Source organism: Muntiacus reevesi, chromosome 8 (assembly GCF_963930625.1).
Source record: "Muntiacus reevesi chromosome 8, mMunRee1.1, whole genome shotgun sequence".
NCBI lineage: Eukaryota > Metazoa > Chordata > Mammalia > Artiodactyla > Cervidae > Muntiacus > Muntiacus reevesi.
This window is the reverse complement of record NC_089256.1, coordinates 8,605,760-8,632,134: the sequence shown is the minus strand read 5'-3', so window position 1 is coordinate 8,632,134 and position 26,375 is coordinate 8,605,760. Positions and strand designations below refer to the sequence as shown.

Here is a 26,375-nt window from a genome sequence, read left to right as displayed (position 1 = left end):
GGCTGGGGGCCACCATGTGCGTTGTGTGTGCTCAGTCGCGTCCAACTTTGCAAGCCCGTGGTCTATAGCCCACCAGGCTCCCCTGACCATGGCATTTTCCAGGCAAGAACACTGGAGTGGGTTGCCATGTGCAATGGCTCCACAGTGCTCATGAGACATCTACATCCTAGTGGGGTCCAGACACAGAATGAGAAGCTCTTGTGAAGACATCCAGGTCATATCAGGGAAAAGCTAAAATAGATGTTTCCCTTAAATCCTTCAGAATATACTGAGTCTACTTCCTGGAAAGAGCACTGCAAAATAAAACTACACAAGATAGTATTTATCACCTGTCAGATTGGCAAAAATCCTAGTTTGACAGCATGCTCTTCTGTTGAGGTTTTGAGAAAAGAGCATTCTTTCTGTTGAGAAAAGAGCATTCTCATACACCATGAGAGGGAGGGTATAGTGATATAATCCCTAGCAAAGAGAGATTTGGCAACATTGTTAAAATTTAAACTGCATATATCCTTTGACCTAGCAATTTCACTCACAGGAATTTATTCTACAGATATATTTACACACTTTAAAATTGTTATATATAAAAGATTATTCACTGTGGCATTATTAGTAGAAGATTGGAAACAACCCAAATGTTCATATTAGAAGACTGGTTAGATTATTTAATATTAAATAATATTATACAACTTTAAAAAAGAAAAGAAAAGACCTCTAAGACACAAGCTAAGTGAAAAAGCAAAATACAGTATAGCATGTAACCAGCTATCTTTGGTGGAAGAAAGAAGAAAAATGGGAATCTATATTCATTGATTACACATTCATTAAATGCTTAAATATAACTGTCAGGATAGGCTATGTTATGCTGCAGTAACAAATGACTTTAAAATTTCAATGGAATATATAGAATCTTTTTTTTCATTGTGCACACTTCCTGTCCGCTAAAGATTAGCTGCAACTCTTATCCATACCCGCCTCACTGTGAGACCCAGGTTGTTAGACCATTGGGGAACTTTGCAAGTTTCATGGCAGAGGGAAAGGGACATGGCACCATGAATTAACTGGCTGTTAAATCTTCCACCCAAGTTGTGAACCGAATAATACACTGGCCCACTTTTTGTTAGCCAAGCAAGTCACATGTTCACTATTGAGTGCAACAGGACAAAAATGTATATCCTGCAGAAGGGTACCATAAGTTACATGATCAAACCTGTTGACAGGCTTGCATAAGCCTTTCCCTAGGAGGAGAAGTAACTAATGATGAATAATAATGCAATTTGTCACTAAGAAATTAATGGAACAGCAATCGCCTGTGGGATGGGGTTGGGGAAATTAGTTTCACAGGAGATAAAAATAAGATGGACAGTTTCACTTAGCATACACACACGTGCACATGCACGCGTGCGCACACACACATACACACATACACACACACACACACTGTTGTTGTTGTCTAGTCGTTCAGTCATGTCTGACTCTTTGTGATCCCATGGACTGTAGTCTTTCAGGCTTCTCTGTCCATGGGATTTTCCAGGAAGAATACTGGAGTGGGTTGCCATTTCTTTCTCCACGGGATCTTCCTAACCCAGGGATCAAATCCATGTCTCCTGCATTGACAGGCAAGTTCTTTATCACTGAACCACCAGGGAAGACCCATATATACACGCATATATCCATATATATATTTGAACCATGTGGATATGTTATCTATTCAAAAATATAAATAATTGTTGGCAAGTAGCTACATTAAAATATATCCATGTCTCTCTTTCCTATGACACAAGTACTGGATACAAAATCTGAATCCACAGATAAGTCCCTGACATATTATTGATAGCAGTTCCTAATAGTTATTACTCAGAAGTGTGTCAAGGTCAGTAACTCAGATTAGTACAAAAGCGGTTCTCCATGCTTCATTCAAAAATAAAGTAACTGCTGGAGGATGGAATAATACCATGGAAGAGATAGAAGTTTGGATTGAGTTTATCTGGTGAGAGAACCCAAATGACTCAGTGGGGAGCATCAGAGCCCTCTGACCTTCACTGAATGTCCGATACCAGGGACCCCAAATGGGACAGATAGGCAGCTGACAGGTGTGTAAATATCAAGTGATTAGATATTTGGCTTCCTAGGAAGCCAAAGTTTAGCACCAAGAAGGCAAGATCAAGAATCAGATCTAAGAGAGAGAGAAGGCCGTTAACTTAAAAATGAACTTTATGACTGGAAGCTGAAAAGATGGGACATGGGGTGAGGAAGTGGAGTGCAGGGTGAATGGAGGAGCAGTTTAAGGTCAAAGTCAAGACAGCAGAAGGAGCTGAAGTCCCTGGTTTCCAGGCTGTCAGCTGAAGGGGTGGGCAGTCCAGGAGCTGAAAGTTTCTGAGAAGGAACTCATAGTAGCCTTGAGCATGAGCCCACCAAAGGCTGGACCACAGGAGCATGATGACTAAAAAGATTCATCCTGTGGCTCCGGGTGGTATTACCAGGAGTTTATAATCCCAGGGTATCTTACAGTGGAGAGTTCCAAAGTCCACCAGGGGAGAGTATAGATTGTTTGAGGGATTAAAACAGCCACTGTGCACACAGCTGCCACACTTCCACAAGCTCTGGAGATGCTTCAGTGGCCTTTGTATGGAGATGGAGGGTCTCTGTGGAACTGTGAACATGACTGACCATTCTCTCCTGTGATACCCTGTCTTCCAGTATCATTTCAACCCCTCGCAGTCCGTCCTGGTGATGGAAGGTGATGACATCGGAAATATCAACCATGCCCTCCAGAAGGTCTCCTACATCAACTCCAGGCAGTTCCCAACTGCGGGTGTGCGGCGCCTGAAAGTCTCTTCCAAAGTCCAGTGAGTGGACGCTGGGCAGCCTGGGGCCCAGCCAAGGCATCAGGGATAGTCCCTGGGGAATATTCTCTTGCAAACTAGGGTTCACCTGTCTTCAGCTGCTGGCAGCTTCTCTACTGTCCCTTTGAGGCCACCCCAATGGATTTGTGTTCTCCTTTTGTTTGGTTTTGTTTTTAAGTGAAATATAATTGATATAAAATACTATGTTAGTTTCAGGTGTACTGCATAGTGATCTGACATTTGCATACATTATGAAATGATAACCATGATAAATCTGGTAATCATATGTCACTATACAAAGTTATTACAATGCTATTGAGCATATTCCTTATGCTGTATGTCACATCCCTGTGGATCTTTTATAACTGGAGGTGCGTACCTCTTAACCTCCTTCCCATATTTCACCCCAACCCCAACCCCCACCCTCCTGGCCACCATCTGTTTGTTCTCTGTATCTATGAATCTGGTTTTGTTTGGTTTTTTAGATTCCACATTTAAGTGAAATCCTACAGTCTTTCTCTGTCTGACTTATGTCACTTAACGTAACATCCTCTATTCATATTGTTGCAAACTGTAAGATTTTATTCTTTCTATGACTTAGTAATATTCCATTGTATATATATAATATATATATATAATTTATTATTGCTATAGCATTAATATATATTAGATATATACTATATAAATAAATATGTCTGTATAATTATATTTTAAATATATATACTATATACATATACACACAAATATGTATTTACCATAAATATACAAATCCACATCTTCTTTATCCATCTATCCTTGGATAGTTAGACTGCTTCCATATCATAGTTAATGAATGTAAATAATGCTGCAGTGAACATCAGTGTGCACATACCTTATCAAAGTAGCACTGTTCAGGAAAATACTCAGAAATGAAATTGCTGGACTATACAGCAATTCTATGTTTAGTCTTTATGAGGACCCTCCACACTGTTTACCCCAGTGGCAGCAGCAGTTTGCATTCCCACCAGTAGTGCATAGAGGCTTCCTTTACTCTACCTCCTCACCAACACTTATTGTTTATTTTTGCTATTAGCCATTATGATAGGGGTGAGGTGGTACCTAGTGGTTTTGATTCACATTTCCCTGATGATTAGTGATACTGAACATCTTTTCATGTGTCTGTTGGCCATCTGTAAATCTTTGAAAAAATGTCTATTCATGTCCTCTGCCCATCTTTCAGTTGGGTTATCTGGTTTTTGCTGTAGAGTTGTATGAGTCCTTTGCATATTTTGGATGTTAACCCCTTACTATATAGTGTGTGTGCTCAGTTGTGTCTGACTCTTTGTGACACCATGGTCTACAACCCACCAGGCTCCTGTGTCCATGGAATTTTCCAGACAAGAATCCTGAAGTGGGTTGCCATTTTCTATTCCAGAGGATCTTCCCAACCCAGGGATCAAACCCACATCTCCTGCGTCTCCTGCATTGGGAGGCAGATTCTTTACCACCGTACCACCTGGGAAGTCCCGTTTGCTGTATTCGTCATTTGCAAATATCTTCTCCCATTCATTAGGCTGCCTTTTTATATTGTTGAGAGTTTCCTTCACTGTGCAAAAGTTTTTTAGTTGGATATTGTCCCATGTGTTTATTTTTGCTTTTGTTTCCGTTACCTGAGGAGACAGATCCAAAATAATATTGCTGAGACCGAAGTCAAAGAAACATACTTCCTGTGTTTCTTCTAGGAGTTTTATGTTTTGGGTCTTACTCATTCTGAGTTTATTTTTGTGTATGATGTGAGAAAGTAGTCCAGTTTGTTTCTTTTGCATGTAGCTGTCCAGTTTTTCCAACATCATTTATTGAAGAAACTGTCTTTTCCTCATTTTATATTTTTGCTTCCTCTGTCATTTATTAATTGACCATCTCTGCATGAGCTCAGTTCTGAGCTCTCTATTCCGTTGCATTGATCTACATGTCTTTCTTTGTGCCAGTACCTTACCTGTTCAGATCACTCTAGATCGGCAGCAGAGTCTGAAGTCAGGGAATGACTTCAGTGACTTCAGCTTTGTTCCTCTTTGTCAAGATTGTTTTGGCTTTTTGAGATCTTTTAAGGTTTTATACAAATTTTAGAATTTTTTGTTCCAGTTTAGTTAAAAAAAAAATACCCTTGGCATTGTGATAGAGATTGCATTGAATCTGTAGATTGCTTTGGATGCTCACTTTAATAATATTAATTCTTCCAATCCATGAACATGCCATACATAACTTTCCATTTGTTTGTAACATCTTTAATTTCTTTCATCAGTGTTTTGCAGTTTCTGAGTACAGATATTCTACCTTCTTAATTAGATTTATCCCTAGGTATTTTATTCTTTCTGATGCAATTGTAAATTGTTTTCTTTTTCTTTTTCTGATCATTGTTAGTGTATAGAAATGCAACAGATTTCTGTATATTAATTTTGTATCCTGCAACTTACAGAATTCATTTATTAGTTCTCATAGATTTTGGTAGCATCTTTAGGATTTTTCTATATATAGTATCATGCTTCACAAATGTTTATTAATTGAATTAAATTAACCAACCTAGCCTTGATAGAGTTCCTAAATACCATAAGTGTGCGAGAGAAACAGAAGGCATAGTTCTTGTCCCCAGGGATCAGAGTTAAATTAAGGAGATGAGATTATCACTGTGACATTTAGATAACACCTTTTCTGGTCTGTCAAAATGTTTCTCAGCCAAACATCTGCGTGGGAGGGCAGCTAGGAAAGGGATCCCAGAAAAACTCCTGAGAAGCACAAAGGGAATCACCTGGCACCTGGAGCCATTAGGAGGACCCAGAAAGACAGCAAGAAGGGTGGGAAAGATGGGTCTGCTGCCTACCAGGTTGCTGGGGCCTGGGACAGATGCCAAAACAAAGCTCACAGATGGTAAATACATCCAACAGTTCTAGTGATGGAGAAAGTGCTCCACCTCCACACTAAAGGCCACCCCTGGAGGCTACAATAGGGAGGAGGTAGCTGACCTCCAGGTCAGTCCTACACTGTAGTGAAGAAGAGAGACCAGACTGCTGGTCTCCAGCTCTAGGACCAGGCTTCCATAAACTGGCAAGGAGAGGGGCTGCTGGTGCCACAAAGGCCAAAAAACAAGTGGGAGCAAGAGCCCACCACCACGCCCACACCTAGCCCACCCTGGAGAAGAAGATGGAGTGGCTCAGCCTATCCTGCCCCCAGGAACCTTGCCAAAGGATGTAAGTTGATGACTGCCACCAGCTGAAATTCACTATCACTCCCAGAGCATCCATCTAGACCCTTGGGTTCCCCATGTAGCCTGGGTCTTGGTTGCAAGGAACAACAGAGTATGCCAGTGACACGCATGCCTGATGAGGTCTGAAGAGAGTGTTAGTCAGTCAGCATTTACTGAGCTCCAACCACGATGCAGGCTCTTGGGTGGCTTCCTATCTACACGGCACCTGCACTCAAGCCTTACTACTATAAGATAATTATTGTCCCAATGTATAGATAAAGAGACGGAGGTTCGCAGCAGTCGTGCTCCCTGCCCAGATTCTCCGAGCCCAGGAGTGGCAGAGTCGGGTGTGGACCCTTGCCTGTCTCACTTCCCAGGCTTTGCTCTTGTCACACCACCCTGGCTCCCAGACATTTTTGTGGCAGTATATCAGGACTAAGGAGTGTGGTTACAATAGCAGTCTGCTGATACATCTGGAACAGGCATGCATGTGTGTGATATCCTCATAGAGACAGAACATATATACTGCTCCAGCAGACAGGGGAGACTAGCCCTGGGGTCTCACCTAGTAAGATGGCTGTAACTAACTAGCGAGACGACAACTTGTTTACTAAATCCTTATGCACAGAGCAAGCAGTTGTTGTCTAATTAATGTTGCTGTTGATTACTCTGTTAAAGGATAATTAAAGGTCTAATGGTTACTTGTTGCTGGGTATAGAAAACTCCCATTTCTCCTAGATTGCTAGTAGTTTTGACTATGTGTTCATGCTCAGTCATATCTGACTCTTTGTGACCCTGTGCACTGTAGCCCACCAGACTCCATTAAACATGTTATTTCCCAGGTGAGAATACTGGAGTGGGTTGCCATTTCCTCCTCCAGGAGATCTTTCTGACCCAGGGATTGAACCCTGTCTCCTATGTCTCTTGCACTGCAGAGGGATTCTTTAGCACTTGAGCCAATAATGTAACTTTAAATTTGAATGTCTGCTGACATTGTCAGAGGCTCTCAAGCAGTCAGGATGTCTCATTGAAGGCCAGAGGTGGTTGCAGGTATACTTGTCCATATTGGATGATAGATGATTTCAGCAATGACTGCTGTTTCCCCAGGTGCTTTGGAGAAGATGTGTGTATCAGCATCCCCGACATGGACGCCTACGTGATGGTGCTGCAGGCAGTCGAGCCCCAGATCACCCTCCACGGCACAGACCGCTTCTGGAGACCCGCTGCCCAGTTTGAAAGTACCAGAGGAGTGATCCTCTTCCCTGACATCAAGATTGTGAGCACCTTCGCCAAAGCTGAGGCTCCCAGTGACTTGAGGACCACAGGTACAGGTGCATACACTGAGTCAAGGGGTGGTAGACCTTAAATTCTTACATAAAGTATGTTTCTTATCAAATCACACTTCAGGACAACAATATTGTTCACCATAGTGGGGTAATTTAGAACAGAACAAAAAATCCTGGAGATAATGCAGATAAATAACAGGGGGAGCGAATGCCTCAGCAAATTGTGGTACCCTCACATAAGAGGTGATGCCATGGCATCACTGGGTCAATGGACGTGAGTTTGAGCAAACTCAGGGAGATGGTTGAAAGACAAACATGAATTGGTATGCTGCAGTCCATGGGGTTACAAAGAGTAAAAACACCATAGTGACTGAACTACAACAACACATAAGAGGTATGATGCTGGAGGGGAGGCACTTATGCCAAACTGTAAGTTTAAAAAAAAAAAAAAGCAAGAAGTGAATTACAGAGTATCTACACACATACTGATAACAACTATGTCAAGAAAAAAAAAATACATAGAAAAATGCCCAGAAGGAAACACACCTAGGGATAACAGTGATATTCTCTGAGAAGCAGGAGAGCACATTTGTTTCTACTGTTCACTTTTCTACAGCTGCAAAATGGTCTATAGTAGGCATGTATCATTCTGGTGATCAGAAGAAAAGCTAAAGAAGCATGAAGAAACATGCTTCAGTAATATCACTCTCAACTCTCAGGGAACTTTGCAATTGTTCTTTCCAGTGGTTTCATTGTTGGGAGGGCCGTTCAGTAAAAGTAATTTGAATTACCTGCTAGGAAGAAACACTGCATTGATCTGAAATCTATAGTGTATTCAGCTGGTAGGGGAAGAAGGATGGAAAGATAAAGAAAGAAGGCAGGAAACCTCTGGGGCCAGAGCTACGGGGAGAATATATTTGAGAACCATCTTTGCTTCCTCCTCCAATATTTTCAACTCTCCATCTCTGCCTCCAAAAGCAGCTGCTAATGATGTGCTAGTGCCAGTGGGTCTGAGTCCCTGAAGGGCTGCTCCTATAATAATCCTAATTACCCACTGCCTTAATCCATGCTGGTCCCTAGGAATGGGATGCCTGGCAAGTCTGTCCTTCTAAGCTCACAAAAATAGATGGTGTTGGGCCAACTGGCTTGGCAGAACCATTTTCCAGTTACATTCCAAGGTGCATTCGGTCATGTGACCTTCCCTCTGGTCCTCATTTGTGGCTGAAATCAGACAGAAAAAGAAGAGACTTTGATTGCAGGGGCTGTAGGCCATAGCTAAGAGTATCTGAATTCTCGAGGCCTGACATCAGCATACAGGTAATCTAGCAACAAGCAATTATATGGGTCCACGTGTCACCTTCTATTTATGAGAAGTGCATGCAAAACATGTAGCCAAGTGCCTGAGAGCTATTATCAGCACTTTTAAAATTTTACTCTTATGGTTGTAAGAATAATGATTATTGTGGGTGCCGTAAACAAGCACACTAATGGCACTTCCACCAGTGACCCTCTCCACCGTCCTTCTTCTACCCCCATGGATTCACCTACTGTGCTGTTTCAGTGCCAACGACACACACACCCCTCTCTCCCCCAACACCTCTGTGTTAGTTTACACATCTGCTCATGGTCTGTCCTTGGCCTGGAAGGTCCTTCTCTGTCCTATTCCCTATTACTACTGAAAAAAACAGTCTACTTTCAATGTCTCCTCCAGAGGGCAGCTGCCAACCACTGGGTCAGCCCCCAGCCTGACCCCAGACTATACACCTCTAACCACTCTGTATGCCCCCCAACCACTAAGACTCCCTCTCACACACATTGGCAAGCTCATGGTTGGTGATCATCTATTTACTAATAACCAGACAAGGAGCTCCTCCAGGATTAACCATGGCTGATTTTCCAATAAGTTCCTCAGCCCAGAACAGTCCCCTTAGGGCAGTGGGAATCGGGGAAACTGCCAATGGAATATTAAGCCCATTATGCAAGCATGAGAGAACAAGAGAAGATTGTGGCGTAAACACACCTCTACCTAGGGGGAGCAATCAGTCAATCACGTGGGGTCCTAGAAGCAAGGATGACCCAACCTGACTCAGAAGGATATAGCTCCAGAGAAACCCCAGAAACCATATGCCATTTGAAAGAGAGATATATGTGCACCATTATTAATAATAGACCTTGTTAAGTATTTATTAATGTGCTTTTAGATTTTCCCAACAATACATAAAGTCACTGACACTGGCAAGCATTTTAAAATTAAGCATATGGAACTATTTATTAACATATATCCAGTGAGAATAAAAAATATTTTGGGTATTCCTTAAAAGTTAAAAAAAATAAAATAATTATTTCAAAATAACTCTCATCTTCTGTGAATCCTTTTAAAATTTCTGTTTTCATAAATGTTTTATCATGCACAAAATACAACAGTCTGCTTAATGAATAAATATACTTATTTACATGATCTCAGTTTACAAATTTTTTTAATAAATGCCTACAACATCAAAAACATTTGAAGAGCAATGGCCCAGAGGCTGAGACTTTCACAAAGTGTGAAATCAGAAAGTCATGGCTGGGGACTTCCCTGGTGGTCCAGTAGGGCTTCCCAAGGTGGTAAAGAACTAGCCAATGCAGGAGACATGAAAGATGTGGGTTCCCTGGGGTCAGGAAGATCCCCTGGAGGAGGGCATGGCAACCCACTCCAGTATTTTTGCCTGGAGAATCCCATGGATGGAGGAGCCTGGAGGACTATGGTCCATAAGGTCACAAATCAGAAATGACTGAAGCGACTTAGCACACACGAACTGGTGGTCCAGTGGTTAAGACTTTGCCTTCCAAATTCTAACATATGAAGGCTAAATAACACACTTCTGAATAACCAACAAATCATAGAAGAAATCAAAAAAGAAATCAAAATATGCACAGAAATGAATGAAAATGAAAACACAACAACCCCAAACCTATGGGACACTGTAAAAGCAGTACTAAGGGGAAGGTTCATAGCAATACAGGCTTACCTCAAGAAACAAGAAAAAAGCCAAATAAATAACCTAACTCTGCACCTAAAGCAACTAGAGAAGGAAAAAATGAAGAACCCCAGGGTTAGTAGAAGAAAAGAAATCTTAAAAATTAGGGCAGAAATAAATCCAAAAGAAACAAAAGACACCATAGCAAAAATCAACAAAGCTAAAACCTGGTTTTTTGAAAAGATAAATAAAATTAACAAACCATTAGCCAGACGCATTAAGAAACAAAGGGAGAAGAACCAAATCAACAAAATTAGAAATGAAAATGGAGAGATCACAACAGACAACTCTGAAATACAAAGATCATAGGAGACTACTACCAGCAGCTATATGCCAATAAAATGGACAACTTGGAAGAAATGGACAAATTCTTAGAAAAGTATAATTTTCCAAAACTGAACCAGGAAGAAATAGAAGATCTTAACAGAGCCATCACAAGCAAGGAAATCAAAACTTTCAGATTTCTTCCAGCAGACAAATCAGACATCTTCCAGCAAACAAAAACCCAGGACCAGATGGCTTCACAGATGAATTCTACCAAAAATTTAGAGAAGAGCTAACACCTATCTTACTCAAATTCTTTCAGAAAATTGCAGAAGAAGGCAAACTTCCAAACTTATTCTATGAGGTCCATCACCCTAATACCAAAACCAGACAAAGATGCCACAAAAAAAGAAAACTACAGGCCAATATCACTGATGAACATAGATGCAAAAATCCTTAACAGAAATCTAGCAAACAGAATCCAACAACATATTAAAAAGATCATACATCATGACCAAGTGGGCTTTATCCCAGGAATGCAAGGATTCTTTAATATCCGCAAATCGATCAATGTAATGCACCACATTAACAATTGAAAGATAAAAACCATATGATTATCTCAATAGATGCAGAGAAAGCCTTTGACAAAATCCAACACTCATTTCTGATTAAAACTCTCCAGAAAGCAGGCATAGAAGGAACATACCTCAACATAGTAAAAGCTATATATGACAAACCCACAGCTAACATTATCCTCAATGGTGAAAAATTGAAAGCATTTCCCTTAAAGTCAGGAACAAGACAAGGGTGCCCACTCTCACCACTACTATTCAACATAGTTGTGGAAGTGTTGGCCACAGCAATCAGAGCAGAAAAAGAAGTAAAAGCAATCCAGATAGGAAAGAAGTAAAACTCTCGCTGTTTGCAGACGACATGATCCTCTACATAGAAAAACCTAAAGATTCTACCAGAAAATTACTAGAGCTAATCAATGAATACAGTAATGTTGCAGGATATAAAATTAACACACAGAAATCCCTTGCATTCCTATACACTAACAATGAGAAAACAGAAAGAGAAATTAAGGAAACAATACCATTCACCATTGCAACAAAAAGAATAAAATACTTAGGAGTATATCTACCTAAAGAAACAAAACACCTATATATAGAAAACTATAAAACACTGATGAAAGAAATCAAAGAGGACACAAACAGATGGAGAAATATACCATGTTCATGGATTGGAAGAATCAGTATTGTGAAAATGGCTACACTACCCCAAACAATCTATAGATTCAATGCAATCCCTATCAAGCTACCCTCAGTAAACTAGAACAAATAATTTCACTATTTGTATGAAAATACAAAAAACCCTGAATAGCCAAAGCAATCTTGAGAAAGAAGAATGGAACTGGAGGAATCAACCTGCCTGACTTCAGGCTCTACTACAAAGCCACAGTCAACAAGACAGTATGGTACTGGCACAAAGACAGAAATATAGATCAATGGGACAGAATAGAAAGCCCAGAGATAAATCCACGTACCTACGGACACCTTATCTTCGACAAAGGAGGCAAGGATATACAATGGAAAAAAGACAACCTCTTTAACAAGTGGTACTGGGAAAACTGGTCAACCACTTGTAAAAGAATGAAACTAGAACTTTCTAACACCATACACAAAAATAAATACAAAATGGATTAAAGATCTAAATGTAAGACCAGAGACTATAAAACTCCTAGAGGAGAACATAGGCAAAACACTCTCCGACATAAATCACAGCAAGATCCTCTATGAGCCACATCCCTGAATATTGGAAATAAAAGCAAAAATAAACAAATGGAACCTAATTAAACTTAAAAGCTTTTGCACAACAAAGGAAACTATAAGCAAGGTGAAAAGACAGCCCTCAGAATAGGAGAAGATAATAGCAAACGAAGCAACAGACAAAGGATTAATCTCAAAAATATACAAGCAACTCCTGCAGCTCAATTCCAGAAAAATAAATGACCCAATCAAAAAATGGGCCAAAGAACTAAACAGACATTTCTCCAAAGAAGACATACAGATGGCTAACAAACACATGAAAAGATGCTCAACATCACTCATTATTAGAGAAATGCAAATCAAAACCACAATGAGGTACCATTACGCGCCAGTCAGGATGGCTGCTATCCAAAAGTCTACAAGCAATAAGTGCTGGAGAGGGTGTGGAGAAAAGGGAACCTTCTTACACTGTTGGTGGGAATGCAAACTAGTACAGCCACTATGGAGAACAGTGTGGAGATTCCTTAAAAACTGGAAATAGAACTGCCATATGACCCAGTAATCCCACTCTTGGGCATACACACTGAGGAAACCAGATTGGAAAGAGACATGTGCACCCCAATGTTCATCACAGCACTGTTTATAATTGCCAGGACATGGAAGCAACCTAGATGCCCATCAGCAGATGAATGGATAAGGAAGCTGTGGTACATATACACAATGGAATATTACTCGGCCATTAAAAAGAATTCATTTGAATCAGTTCTAATGAGATGGATGAAACTGGAGCCCATTATACAGAGTGAAGTAAGCCAGAAAGATAAAGACCAATACAGTATACTAACACATATATATGAAATTTAAAAAGATGGTAACGATAACCCTATATGCAAAACAGAAAAAGAGACACAGATATACAGAACAGACTTTTGGACTCTGTGGGAGAAGGCGAGGGTGGGATGTTCTGAGAGAATAGCACTGAAACAAGTATACTATCAAGGGTGAAACAGATCACCAGCCCAGGCTGGATGCATGAGACAAGTGCTCATGGCTGGTGCATTGTGAAGACCCAGAGGGATGGGGTGGGGAGAGAGCCGGGAGGGGCGGTCAGGATGGGGAACACATGTAAATCCATGGCTGATTCATGTCAATGTATGGCAAAAACCACTACAATATTGTTAAGTAATTAGCCTCCAACTAATAAAAATAAATGAAAAAAAAAAAAAAAAAGACTTTGCCTTCCAATGCAGGGGGTGCAGGTTTGTTCTCTGGTCAGGGAGCTAAAAGCCCGCATGCCTCTTAGCCAGAAAAAAAAACAAAAAACAAACAACAACAACAAGAAAAAAACCCACATAAAACAGAGGCAATATTATAACAACTTCAATAAAGACTTTAAAAATGGTCCACATCAAAAAAATCTTTAAAAAATAAGAAGGTCATGCCATCCAGCTCCTCCCCAGCTGTCTGTGTAACCCCAGGCAATCTAGCCCAGTTCATGGATGTTCCATTCCCCACTCAGGGAAATGGAGATAATAATAGTACCTCCTCTAGTGTCTATCAGGATTTCCTTTGCACTGTGCCTAGCATAAAGCAAAGACTCCACAAACACAAATCACTTTTATTTTAAAGTAGGAGTTTAATTTAGGACTACCAACCTGTTCAGCATTCTAGTACTCAGACATCCTCTGGGAAATTTGGGTGTCATAATATCAGTCAAGGACAGCTAGGCTGACCAATAGCTTGCCAACTAGACTAACCAATTTACTTATTTAATTATATCAACAGTGTACCTCCACTTGAGCAATGTGTCATAATACAGGTGTCTGCCAGTCTCTGGGTCAGATACTGAGGAATCAGTCATGCAAAGTGCTTCAGAGACGCTCAGAGTCTACTGGGAACAACAGAGACATACACCATAACCACGTGGGGAAAGCTATGAGAGCCTCATGGAGGGGAACTCACCTCTGGTCCCAAAGGAGACCAGTTCTTCTTGAGCATCTATTCTGTGCCAGACACCATTTACTTTTTTTTTTTCTTTCTTTTTTCTTTTTCAAATTATAAAAGCATGATAATACATTTACAGGAGACTTGGAAAATACAGAACAAAGTTATATATAGTTCCACTGTTTGTTGTTCACTCACTCAGTTGCATCCAACTCTTTGTGACCCCATGGACTGCAGCTCCCTATATATTACAATTAATTTTTAAGTAGATAAATGAAGATTTTTAGTTGGAGTTTCAATATCAAACTATCAAACCTTAATAGAATGAATAGAAAAGTAGAGGTGATATAGTAGACCTGAAAAGCACTACGAACCAACTCAACAAATTAAGATTTATACAACTTTCACATAATGGCGGGATACAAATTCTATTCAAGTTCCCATAGACTATAAAGCCAGAGACATAGAACATATTAAACAAGGTGCAAAATTCCATAGTTTAAAGGTACTGAAATCATATAGAGGCCAGACACTGTTTTCCATCCTCTCAATGCTCTCGCCCTCTTTGTGGATGAGGAAATCAATGGGTAAACTAGATAGGTTCTCAGGAGCAGTGCTAGTACTCAGATTCACATCTGCCGAATGCAGTATTCACGCTCTTCACACAAATTCATGCTGCCCTGCCTCAGGGGCTGCCTGGACATCCATCCGAGCAGAGATGGTGACCTGGGGGGACTTATAGCCTCTCCTCCTGACCCAGCCTGAACTTGGGGTACAGACACGGAGGAGGACGGGGTGTGTGGGCACCAATATCTGTGCTGTCCTCATGCCTGTATTTTTCATTGTCTCTCTTCCCACAGCCCCCAAATCAGCAGTTTTAGAAGAAATGCTTCACAACTTAGATTTCTGTGACATTTTAGTGCTGGGAGGGGACTTGGACCCCAGACAGGAGTGCTTGGAGCTCAACCACAGTGAGCTCCACCAGCGACACCTGGACGCCACCAACTCCACAGCAGGTTACTCCATCTATGGTAAGGCGGTGCGCAATCCTGGGCCCAGTGGTCCCCTCTCACATCCAGGGAGTCGTGAGTGCAATGGGAGCTCCAACACCCATGGAGGGGGGTCAGGAGGGAACACTTGAGCTCAAAGCATGGACTTCTAGCCCCTCTTTGGACAAGATGCTCCAGCCTCCTCTGGTCCTGGCTTCCATTCCATTCCTGGGGAAGTCTTCTGTAGAAACCAGGCGGAAGCCTGCTCTTATCATATTTGATCTCAGAAAGTATTACAGCAGCATTTGGCAGATTGAGGTCACACATTCCAGTGAGAGCCAGTCTACATGGAAAATCTATGCTTCAGCTTAATTGGTTCCTTGGAACCTCTGCTTTCCCACATTGTCTGCCCTTAAACACGCCAAGCACTTACCCTGCCGAATTCAGGGAGACCCTCGCTCCCCATAGGCACAGTCTGTCTCCACAGTATCTCCTCTTCTGCCTTCTTATGACAGGTGTGGTCTCTTGGCACAGGTGTGGGCTCCATGAGTCGCTACGAGCAGGTGCTGCGTCACATCCGTTACCGCAACTGGCGTCCAGCTGCCCTGGAGTGCCGGCGCTTCAGGATCAAGTGCTCAGAACTCAATGGGCGCTACACTAGCAATGAGTTCAATCTGGAGGTGAGTGAGACCTGCGGTGATGAGGGAAGCCCCAGCTCACCCATTTACTCCCGCATTTATTCAGGAAACTGAGCCACTGGTCCACCGGCCACTCCCGGTCAGCGGCACCTTCTCTCTGCTCTTCCCAGGTCAGTGTCCTCCATGAGGTCAGAGTCTCGGACACTGAGCACGTCAACCACCTTATCGCGCAGCCGCCCTTCCTCCAGTCCGTCCACCACCCGGAGTCCCAGACTAGCATCCAGCACAGCTCAGGTAGGTCACCTGGGGGGAGGGACCTCAGGATACCAGGTGGTCATTGTGACTCAACAGTTAGGGTGCAGCAGCCAGAACTGAAGGAGGCACCCGGCTATGGAGAAGCTATGAGCCTTCCTCTGAGGTGCTCACAGCCTTGGGAGGGAGCTGGTCAAGTACACAAGAAGTTACAGGCAGTGTATGATAAAAGATGTTCGTACACAGGGCTGGAGTATAGGTTAGCATCTTTCTAAGCCTAATTCAAAGCTATGCACTGCGTGGCACTTTCCCTGAACAACTCATATATGCTCACACACACACGTGCAACATATTGGAAAGGCTCCTACCCTTCCTTCTGTTCCAGCACTTAGCATATCGTCTTCCTGTCTGGTAGCACTTCTCTCTGTCCTGACTTAACTCCACAGTTCCTGGCTCTCAGGACAGCTGCCCTACACTTTGATGGAAAAAGCAAGAGATAAAAGAGAGTGTGCATTTATTAAGCACCTACTGTGTGCCTCTGTGAAAATTCACATGAATGATTTCATTTACTTCTCACAACTACTCATGGGGTAGGAACGATTAAGTCTATATATATATATAGGATTATAGTTGCTTTACACTGTTGTGTTAGTTTCTACTCTACAGAAAAGTGAATCACCTAGACATAGACAGATATCCCCTTTTTCTGGATTTCCTTCCCATTTAGATCACCATAGAACATTGAGCAGTTCCCTGTGCTACACAGTTGGTTCTCATCAGTCATCTACTTTATACATAGTATCAAATCACAGCACTGTTTACAATAATCAGGACATGAAACCATCTAACTTCCATCAACAGAGGAATGTGGCAAACATATATGCAATGGAGTATTACTCAGCCATAAAGAGGAGCAAAATCAGGTCATTTGTAGAGATGTGGATGGACCTAGAGATGTCATCCAGAATGAAGTAAGTCAGAAAGAGAAAAACAAATATGGTATATTAAAGCAAATATGTGGAATCTGAAAAAATTGGTATAGATGATCTTATTTACAAAGCAGAAATAGAGACATAGATGCAGACAATAAACATAAGATTAAGTCTACTATATTATCGATAGATGACAAAAGTGAAGCCCAAAGAGACTAAGGTGCTGACCCAGAGTTCTCCAGCTGAGGTAGGTGTAGGCAGATTTTAAGCTACACGTGAATGTTTCAATCATGTTCCATCCCAAGAGTAAGCTAGTCCTTTGCTCACTGTGTCATGCGAATTCCTTCCTTGTTCCAGTGGTCCCGAGCATTGCCACAGTGGTCATCATCATCTCCGTGTGCATGCTAGTGTTTGTCGTGGCCATGGGCGTGTACCGGGTCCGGATCGCCCACCAGCACTTCATCCAGGAGACTGAGGCTGCCAAGGAAGCAGAGATGGACTGGGATGATTCTGCGCTCACTATCACAGTCAACCCCATGGAGGTGATCCTCAGGCAGGGACTGGGAGCTTGAAGTGGGATGTCTCTCCTCCACTGGGTTCCATCCATTCTGTGCTGGAAGCCCTGCCCAGCTAGCCTAATCCCACTCATCCTTCCCTTCTCTGGGCTCCTCCAGCCCTCGCAACTTGAACAGTCCACACTTTCCTACCCACTGCATGCACTGCTCAAAAACCTGTGAACTGCTCTCAGTCAACAAACAGAACCAGACATTTCTTAAACCAAGCAGCAAATGGTGTCTGTCCTTGGCCTCCCCCATAGTCTTTAACTCAGAGCTGACTCATACTCAGGGACTCAGGATTGAATTTTTGATTAGCTACCAGTATAAATTAGGTGGCTATGCTCCATCTGCCTGCAAAGCTCACTTAGAGGCTCAGAGTAGGTAAATACAAAAGCACAATGCTAACACCTGCCATTTATTGAGCCCCCATCATGCCAGAACTGCACTGGGTCCTCAGTACACATCACCTCATTTAATCTTCCCAGCAACCTGTGACATAGGAGTTCCCATCCTCATTTACCAATGTGGGACCAACTCAGGGAGGCAAAGTAAAGTGTTCAGACTCCCATAACTGGTAATGTCAGCACCAGTATTCAAACTCACCACTGCCTGATTCTAAAATTCTTATTGTCCCAATTGGCCATCAGCTCCCCAAGTCCACCCATGAGTGTCCAGTGCTCCTGATCTGGGCATATGAATACCAACAAAAGCCACTTCCATTGTGCCCTTTGGTCTGCCCATGGGTGCTGGGTGGAGGGAAAGGCTGGAGCAGGAAAGCAAGGTAGCCACTGGCCATCGAGGCGCCCCTGAAGAATGAAGTGTCCTAGCCTGTCCCCAGTTTCCCCCTCACCTGGCTTCATGCTTCAGTTTCAGAGCCAACACACTGAGGCAGCTTCCATCATGTGCTGAGGTGTAGTACTAAGTGCATTACTGTGGAACCCCATAATTTCCACCCTCAAAGAACTGAGCCTTGGGTGTGGGATGCAAGATCATTATGCCTGAAGCAGTCTGACTACCTGACCAGAGTGTGCTTGCCAAGGGCTAACCTGGCAGTCAGTGAAGCAAGAGTAGGGCAAACCTTTGGGGCTGGAGTGTCCAGGGAATACTCCTTGGAACCTAAGAGAGACCTTGAAGAATGGATAGGATTTAGGGGGAGGTAAAGGCAGAAGAGAAAACACTACAGAGAAGGGATAAAGACAGGCATGAGTGCGTGTTTTTTATGGCTAGTCATCAACTCAAAGCATAAATCCAGATATCAGATTTTACTGCAATCACCAAAAAGCTCGGGGGAGGGGATAAGATTGGAAAAGAGTAGGGTGGAGTTTAGAACACAAGTCAGGTATGAAGGGCAGGCAGGGAAAATGAGGACCATGAACTATGTTCTTCTGGAAGGAGTATTCTTGAGGGGCAGCCCACCTGAGTCTTGACTTAGAAGACCACCTGCTCCCAGAGACATTATTTTCCTACCTGGAAAAGGGGTACAAACTTAAATGGCATTCTCTCATTGAGAAGCAAGTCACTAAAGACTTGGAAAATTCCATGTAGATAGGTTCCAGAAATGCCAGAAAACACACCTTAACCCAGGACTTCTCTGGTGGTCCAGTGGTTAAGACTCCACCTTCCAAGCAGGGGGTGCAGATTTGATCCCTGCTCAAGGAAGCAAGGCCCCACATGCTGTGGGGTGCTGCCAAAAATGTAAGTGTGTTAGTATTCGTCACTCAGTTGTGTCTGACTCTTTGTGACCCCACGGACTGTAGCCTACCAGGCTCCTCTGTCCGTGGAATTCTCCAGACAAGAATACCAGAGTGGGTTCCCTTCTCCAGGGGATCTTCCTGGCCTAGGGATCAAACCCAGGTCTCCCACATTGTAGGCAGATTCTTTACCATCTGAGCCACCAGAGAAGTCTCACTAAAAATTTAAAACAAAACAACAACAACAACAACAAAGCCTTAACCCAAAAGGTTCACTGGATGATAGATGGGATCAACTTAAATGTGCAGTACCTAAAACAACAATTTACCTTGAGTTTGGGTCTTGGAATTCGCCATTTCTTGTCTTTTCCTTAGTCCTCCAACTGGTCTTTCTCCAGAGGACTTCCCTTCCAAAGTCCATCTCCTGGCCCAAGGGTTTAGCATTAAGCGAAGGAGTTCCAAGGGGCCCTAATTATCTCCTTAATGGAGAGAGAGACATAAGCGCCAACATGGCTTCTGTCTGATCCATGATGAGCGTTTCCCTTCTCTCTCCTGACATCCAGAAACACGGAGCCCCAGGGCGTGGGGAAGAGGAGACCGAGGAAGAGGAGGAGGAGGAAGAAGTGGAGGAAGACCTTAGCTCCAGCAGCAGCGAGTCGGAGGGCAGTGACGAGGAGGAGGAGGAAGGGTCGGGCAGGGGCAGACACGGTCAGAGTGGAGCCAAGAAAGCCCAGCTGGAGTGGGACGACTCCACCCTCCCCTACTAGTGCCCGGGGCCACGCCCACCCGCCTGTCCGTTTTGTAAGCCCCGCCCCGATGTACGCCGCAGCCTATCACATGTCACCTCTGATTTCCATGATGGTCCATGCAGGCCTTTCCCAGCATTCTGGAACCCACGTTTTACGCCCTGGACTCTGCTCTTGTCCCAGTCCTGGGGCAGTTTCCAGAAGCCCAGCGTCATCCTCAGTGGGGACTTCAGGGTGAACGTTTTCCTGTGACACCCACTTCTCTGGCCCTGGGCTCACCCAGCATTCTGTTAACCAGATCTGTGGGTCCTGTCTCTGTTTGCTCTTCCCAGTAGGGGAGAAGATCAGCCTTTATGTTGCTCCCCAACTTGGGGGCTCCGCGTCCCCAGGGCGCTTAAGTTCCAACCCACTGTGCGAGTGCGGACTCCATGTTCTCTCCAAACAGTCTGGCAGATTCTCCTCACCTGACTCTCTAGGCTGCTTCCTACAGGCAGGGTAGTCAGACTCCACACCCCGGAGGTCTAAGTCCTCTGCATGTCAAAGGAACATCCTTACCCAGGTGGAATTAAGTTTGCAGGACAGGTTTGCTTGGGCTCCCCTCACCCCACACACACATCCCCTCTCTCATTTTGGAGAGCCTTTTCCTTTGTTCTTCTTGAGGCCATAGAAGCTTATATGAAAAGTCCAAAACCAAGAATAGGCCCTTGGCCACAGCAGGGTCTGGTTCCTGCCAAAGTGCTCTGAAAATCTGCCTTGCTGGCGGCCACTGAGACCTGCAGGGCTGCCCTGCTGGCAGCTCCCACCACAGGACACCATGGAGGCCAGAAAGCATTCCACACAGCTACTGCCCCCAGCAGCAACTGAGACAGACCTACAACTGGGGAGCAGAAGGAAGGGCTGAGGAGAAGTAAGGCTGGGCTGCATGGTGGACACAGCTGGGTGATGAGGGTGCCTGGGCCCTCCCAGGCCAGAAGGTGGCCCCGAAGTGGACAAGGCTCTCACCATCTAGTCTTAGGGTCCCTCATCCCCTAGTTCACAGTTCTGCCTCTTGAGAAGATACATTCCTCTTGAATGTATTGGAACAAGCATGGGCTGCGTCGAATCTAAAATAAGAGTTTGGAGATTAAACTGCTAGGAATTAGAAGCATGTTTGCCATAATAACAGCTTCTTTTTTCTTCTCAGAAAAGGAGCAATGCCTTAGGTGGACGGCAGATATATCCAAAAACCTAGTTTCATTCTTTCTTCTTTTTTTAAATAAGAAAATCTTTTCCATCTCCATCTTAATGTGGACACTTTTGGAGGAGAGTTGTTGCTATAGTAACTGGTCTGTGATCTTTTGTGGCCAAGAAGATAGCAGGCAAGAACTAGAGCTGTTATAGAACTTCCACGAGGCTCTGCGAATGTCTTTGTTTCAAATGTCTTGGGCTTTTTTGTCCTTAGTATGTATGGTCTGTCCCCGAACTCTCCCCACACCCATTCCCCAACCATCTCTTATTGGCTTGGCACAGTAATAGAGCTGGTCCATAGGCACAGGGCATTCAGGTTCGAAAGAAAGGTCAGAATCTATTCACTCTACTTGCTGTGTTATCAACTCAGAACTTATGAAGGGGGACCACCGTCAGTGTCCTTTAGTCTGACCTCCACCCAGGGAGGATCCATGGCAGGTCTTTCTGATTCAAGGAAACCTTCTGATTTGAGGAAACCACCTTAGGCAGTTTTTTCCATCGCATAGAGTGTTTTTTGCATCTGTTCTCTCCTTCGAGCCTCCAATAATCCTATGAGGTAGTGGGGACATCTATTATTAGACCCATTTTCATATTGAGTAAACTGAGCTTCAGAGATTCAGCATCTTGCCCAGAGTTTTTCTGATGCATCAACTAGATGGGACTCCCCACCATCCACTCCTTGCCTAGGGCCTGCCACTCTGATTCTACTTATTTGTGTTCATGAACTAAGAGGCATTGCTAGGAATCTGCTGTGTGCTAAGCACTCTACCAGCAGCTGTGGGAAAGGAAGAAAGCAGACAATAAACTCTTCCTACCTTTAAAAGACTTGATATCTGCAGAGGAGAAATAGGCATAGAAATCATGTAAGAGAGAAATGCAGAGGGAGAGGGAGAAGTTGCAGGAAGAAGAGGGACTCATTCACAAACTCAACCCATGCTCTCATTTTTCCCTTCTTAGAAGAAGCACTGGCAGAACTTTGTGGTTTTCTATTCATTGAATGGGAATAGACGCCTCTGTGAATTTCCCCAATAACCCTTTTCTGTCAGGCTGGATCTATGCATCTACTAGAAGAAAATCTCGAGTTTTTACTCCTTACAATCCCCTTAGTTAAACAGAGATCCTTTAGTTGGGCCTTCAGGAGCTAACAGAATTCTTGCAAAATTATAACAGTAAAATGAATACTGTATGGATATGTTTAAAGCCAATTCTTTTGGAATTGGATTTTTGTTTAAAATATTTAAGTCTGGTGTTCAGGAGAGTGCTTTCTTCTGCTAGGTCTTTCGGTTTGGTTGGGGTGGGGAAGGTGGTCCCCACGCCTTCTGCTTCCTCCAATGGCTACATCACTTATTTACGGCCGAGTGAGCTGTTTGGGGCACAAAAAACCGTTATACGTTTGGGGACTTTTGGAGGGAAGGGAGCAGGTGAAAGTAGCACTTGGCCAGGGCAGCGCAGTCGATTCACTTGTGACAGGACTCATATGCAGAGAAACAGTGGGGTCAGGTCAGAGCCCTTTCTGTCTGCTCCCGCTGTGGGAGGTCAGCCTGTATTGCCAGCCCTGAGGATGAGGCACCTGAGATACTGCTGGGTCTGTGGGTGTTTATGGTGTTCCCAGCACCGAACTCAGCCCCACAGATGAGAACAAGAAGGGGCAACTATGTAAAAGTAGCAGAAACTCCAGGGAGTGTCCAGGAAGCGGTGAGTAACATAAATTGCTATCTCCCAAGGATTCTAACCACAGGTGGAAAATGCCATTCATCAGTCCAGCTTTTTCCAGTCTCCATCTGCTGGCGTGTAGGAACCCAAACTCCCAGATGCCGGATACCCTGCGGCCTCTCACCCAGACGGCAGCGGCAGCAGATGTCCATCTGGACAGGGAGGAACAGCTGACCAGTTTGTCCACAGGACAGACCATTGCTTGTCTTGCCAAGCAGATGCCCAGATCCTGCTCTCTGGAGGTTGGAAACGCATAGGCTGAAACCTCAGGTGACAAGGAAGAAGAGAAAGAGGAGGTTGATGGAAAAGGCTAGTACAGAATGAGTTGTCCTAGTGGAGTAAAGCAATCAACTAGTTGGCCATCTGCGTTAAATAATACTAAGTACACTCTAGTAAGTTTAATCAAGTGCTATAAACCTGACCGAGGCCTCAGTTCATCTAGTTACCAAAAGTGTGATTTCAGTGGGTTCTGCTTTCACCACCTCTGTCTTAAATATATACAGTCATTCTATCAAGCAGGGCTTAGCCCACACAGCTCTGCTTGTAGTAAGGGCTGTGACCTGGCAGATCTGGACCCTGCAGGGAGATGGACTCCTGGAAGGGAAGTAATGTACCCTGTTCTTATACATATGGCAGGGTTGCAGACTTCACCTGGAAGGAGCAAGTTGGTGATATTTTGGATTTTTCAGGCCATTACGTCTCTGTCGCAAGTATTCTACCCTGCCATGGTAGCATGGACCAGCTACAGACAATACACTTAAATGGATGAATATGGCTATATTAAAAAAAAAAATTTATTTATGAACACTAAAAAATCAGGCAATTTGAATTCATATTATTGTCAGATGTCACAAAAATTTATTACTTGTTTGACTTTTATTTTGCAGTATTTAAAAACAGAAATAACTTTCTGAGTCCATGGACCTTACAGAAACTAGCAGCTGGCCAGATTCAGCCCTGGGGCCACAATTTGCACACCTCAACCGTGTGTGTGGAAAGCAGCCTTCCAGCCTTTCATTTGCCAAGAGAAAGCAGGTATCTTAGGCCCTCCCATTAACTACTCAGGGGTCATTGCCTCCAAAATGAACAGTAAACAATGCATAGTCCTTAACTAAACTGTTTTTAAAATCCATGTTCCAGAAGGAAAACAAAAACCAAAACCAAAAAATAACTTGTTACTAGTTGAATTGACTCAAGCTCAGGCAAGCACTCGTCAAGAGCCAAAAGCCTGGGATCCAGGAACCCACTGACCACTGAGCATGAAGCCCACTGAGCTAAGTGCTGACTCCCAGGTGCAGGGCCTTCCCCCAACAACTCAGCCCGTAATGATTTCTAAGCAGGAATGTTCATTATCTCAGACTGATTTCCATTCAGCCCTGCTCATGCCATTGCTATAAAAATGATCTAAAAAACTTGTGACTGTTTAAATCAATACAGCATAATCAGTTGAAAGCCTATCCGGGCACACTTCAAAATTAGCAGTCTTCTCGGCTGTATGAGTCAACATTAGCCAAAGGAAGAAAAGAAAAACAGGAGAACTTTCTTCTTAACCATCCCCTTATTTGAATTAACCAGATCAGTTTTACTAAAAAAAAAAAAAAGAGAGAGAGAGAGAGCTTTGAAAAAAAATGTACCAGTGCAATGTAGATGCTTTTCAGGGAAGACCATCCTGAGGTCTTTGGGGGACCCCCCAAGCCTCCTGTGATGCACCCTGGCAGGCTCAGGATGCTACAGCATTCTCCATTGGCATCAGACACTTATCGAGGCTGAGAAGCCAAAGCCCTGGGCGCAATTAATTTTCATGTAACCACTTTCTGTTGTCCAGCTGTGGGCAAAGGCAATGAATAATGAAAGTTTTGAAATCTACTCCAACACCTTCATTTCCCTGCCCTTATTTGCTTTACTTTATAAATTCATTCTGTACCTGCTTTATAGATCTTGTTCTGGTTTTCCTTGGGGCGCCAACCAGAAAGAAGAGTTGGCTTGGTAACAAGTGGGTTAGAAGCCAAACTTGACTCTTCCAGGGAGACGAAAAGAGATAGAAGATGTTACCTTCATGAGCACCCCAGAAAGCAATCAGACACCCCCTGTATGCCATGAGCGAACAGATGGGATTCTGTGTTTGCCGCTCTGTTCAATGTAATTCAGAAAAGCCTTGCTCAGCCCCTGTGGCGTGCCAGGCCCTGTGCCAGGAATGGGGAAGGGAGGATGGATGAGTGGTGGTCTTACCTGTGAGGATCCTCCAAGCTGCTGGGATGTTTCCTCTGCCCTGTTGGAGGCTGTCCACAAGCAGTCTGGATGGTGGGGACAGAAGTTGGGATTGGGAGAGGGGCATAGCTTGCTTTGGCAGTTCTCCAATTATGTCAGAAGGTAGGTGGGAACCCTGCCACACGTTGCTGAGGCCAAGTGGAGAACTTTCTAGGGATGTAGGCAGTCTTATCCTACATGTTTCTTTTTTTTTTTTTTTTTTTCATTTATTTATATTAGTTAGAGGCTAATTACTTTACAATATTGTAGTGGCTTTTCTTAATTCCATTCCAGGCTGATTCAACTCGCCTGTAGATGGAAGCCAGTCACCCTGCCTACAAGGCAGAAATAGCATGGCAAGGGCTGAGATTCAGTGAAACCAGCCAAAGGAAGTTCATGTGTAGAAACAGCAGGCAGCCAGACATTGGAAGTTAGGAAGGGCAACCCAGGTCCAGGAGCCAGCATGAGCCTAGATCTACAGCCTAGATGGAACAGCCTGGGGTTCGGAGGTCCCAAGTTAGAGCTGAAGAAGGAAAAATGGCTGAGTTGTGAGGACCTACTGCAGGTCACACCCCATGCTATGGAATCCAGGCTCTCAAGGTGTCCTTAGGCCAAGGCAGTAGCATCACCTGGGATCAAATGAGAAATACAAATTCCTGGGCCCCACCCAAGACCCGCTGAACCAGAAACTGGGGTGGTGTCTGGCACCTGTGTGTTAAGGAGCTCTCTGATTCTGATGCATGCTAAGGTTTCAGGACCACTGATCCAGAGAATGAGAAGAAAGATTAAAGCTGCCATTGGGAGCCGATGACTATTAACAAGATTTTTTTTTAAATTGTGTACTGTTGAGAATGCTGAAACAGACTGCCCCACCTCTCTCCTGGGCCCTCCAGGCTCTAATCCACTCTCTCTGAGTCAGTGGTTTCAGGGAACCCTGGTCCTAGTCCCAATTCCGCTCCTCCCCTAGGGCATGAACCACTCCCTGCTGGTCTGGCCCCACTCACCCTGGAGAAAGACAGCCCAGGAGAAGCTGCAGC

The 26,375-nt window shown here is 43.8% G+C and overlaps 1 protein-coding gene across 1 annotated transcript in view; it reads left to right on the top strand.

Moving 5' to 3' along the window:
* CLSTN2 (calsyntenin 2) overlaps positions 1-25,125 on the top strand; it is a 712,988-nt gene extending 687,863 nt beyond the window's left edge. Inside the window, exons 11-17 of the mRNA XM_065942478.1 lie at positions 2,698-2,846; positions 7,171-7,388; positions 15,207-15,377; positions 15,870-16,015; positions 16,144-16,267; positions 17,515-17,699; positions 19,969-25,125. Coding sequence (XP_065798550.1) covers positions 2,698-2,846; positions 7,171-7,388; positions 15,207-15,377; positions 15,870-16,015; positions 16,144-16,267; positions 17,515-17,699; positions 19,969-20,172 — 1,197 coding nt within the window. The 3' untranslated portion in view covers positions 20,173-25,125. The remainder of the gene's footprint in view (positions 1-2,697; positions 2,847-7,170; positions 7,389-15,206; positions 15,378-15,869; positions 16,016-16,143; positions 16,268-17,514; positions 17,700-19,968) is intronic.
* Positions 25,126-26,375: the final 1,250 nt, after the last annotated feature.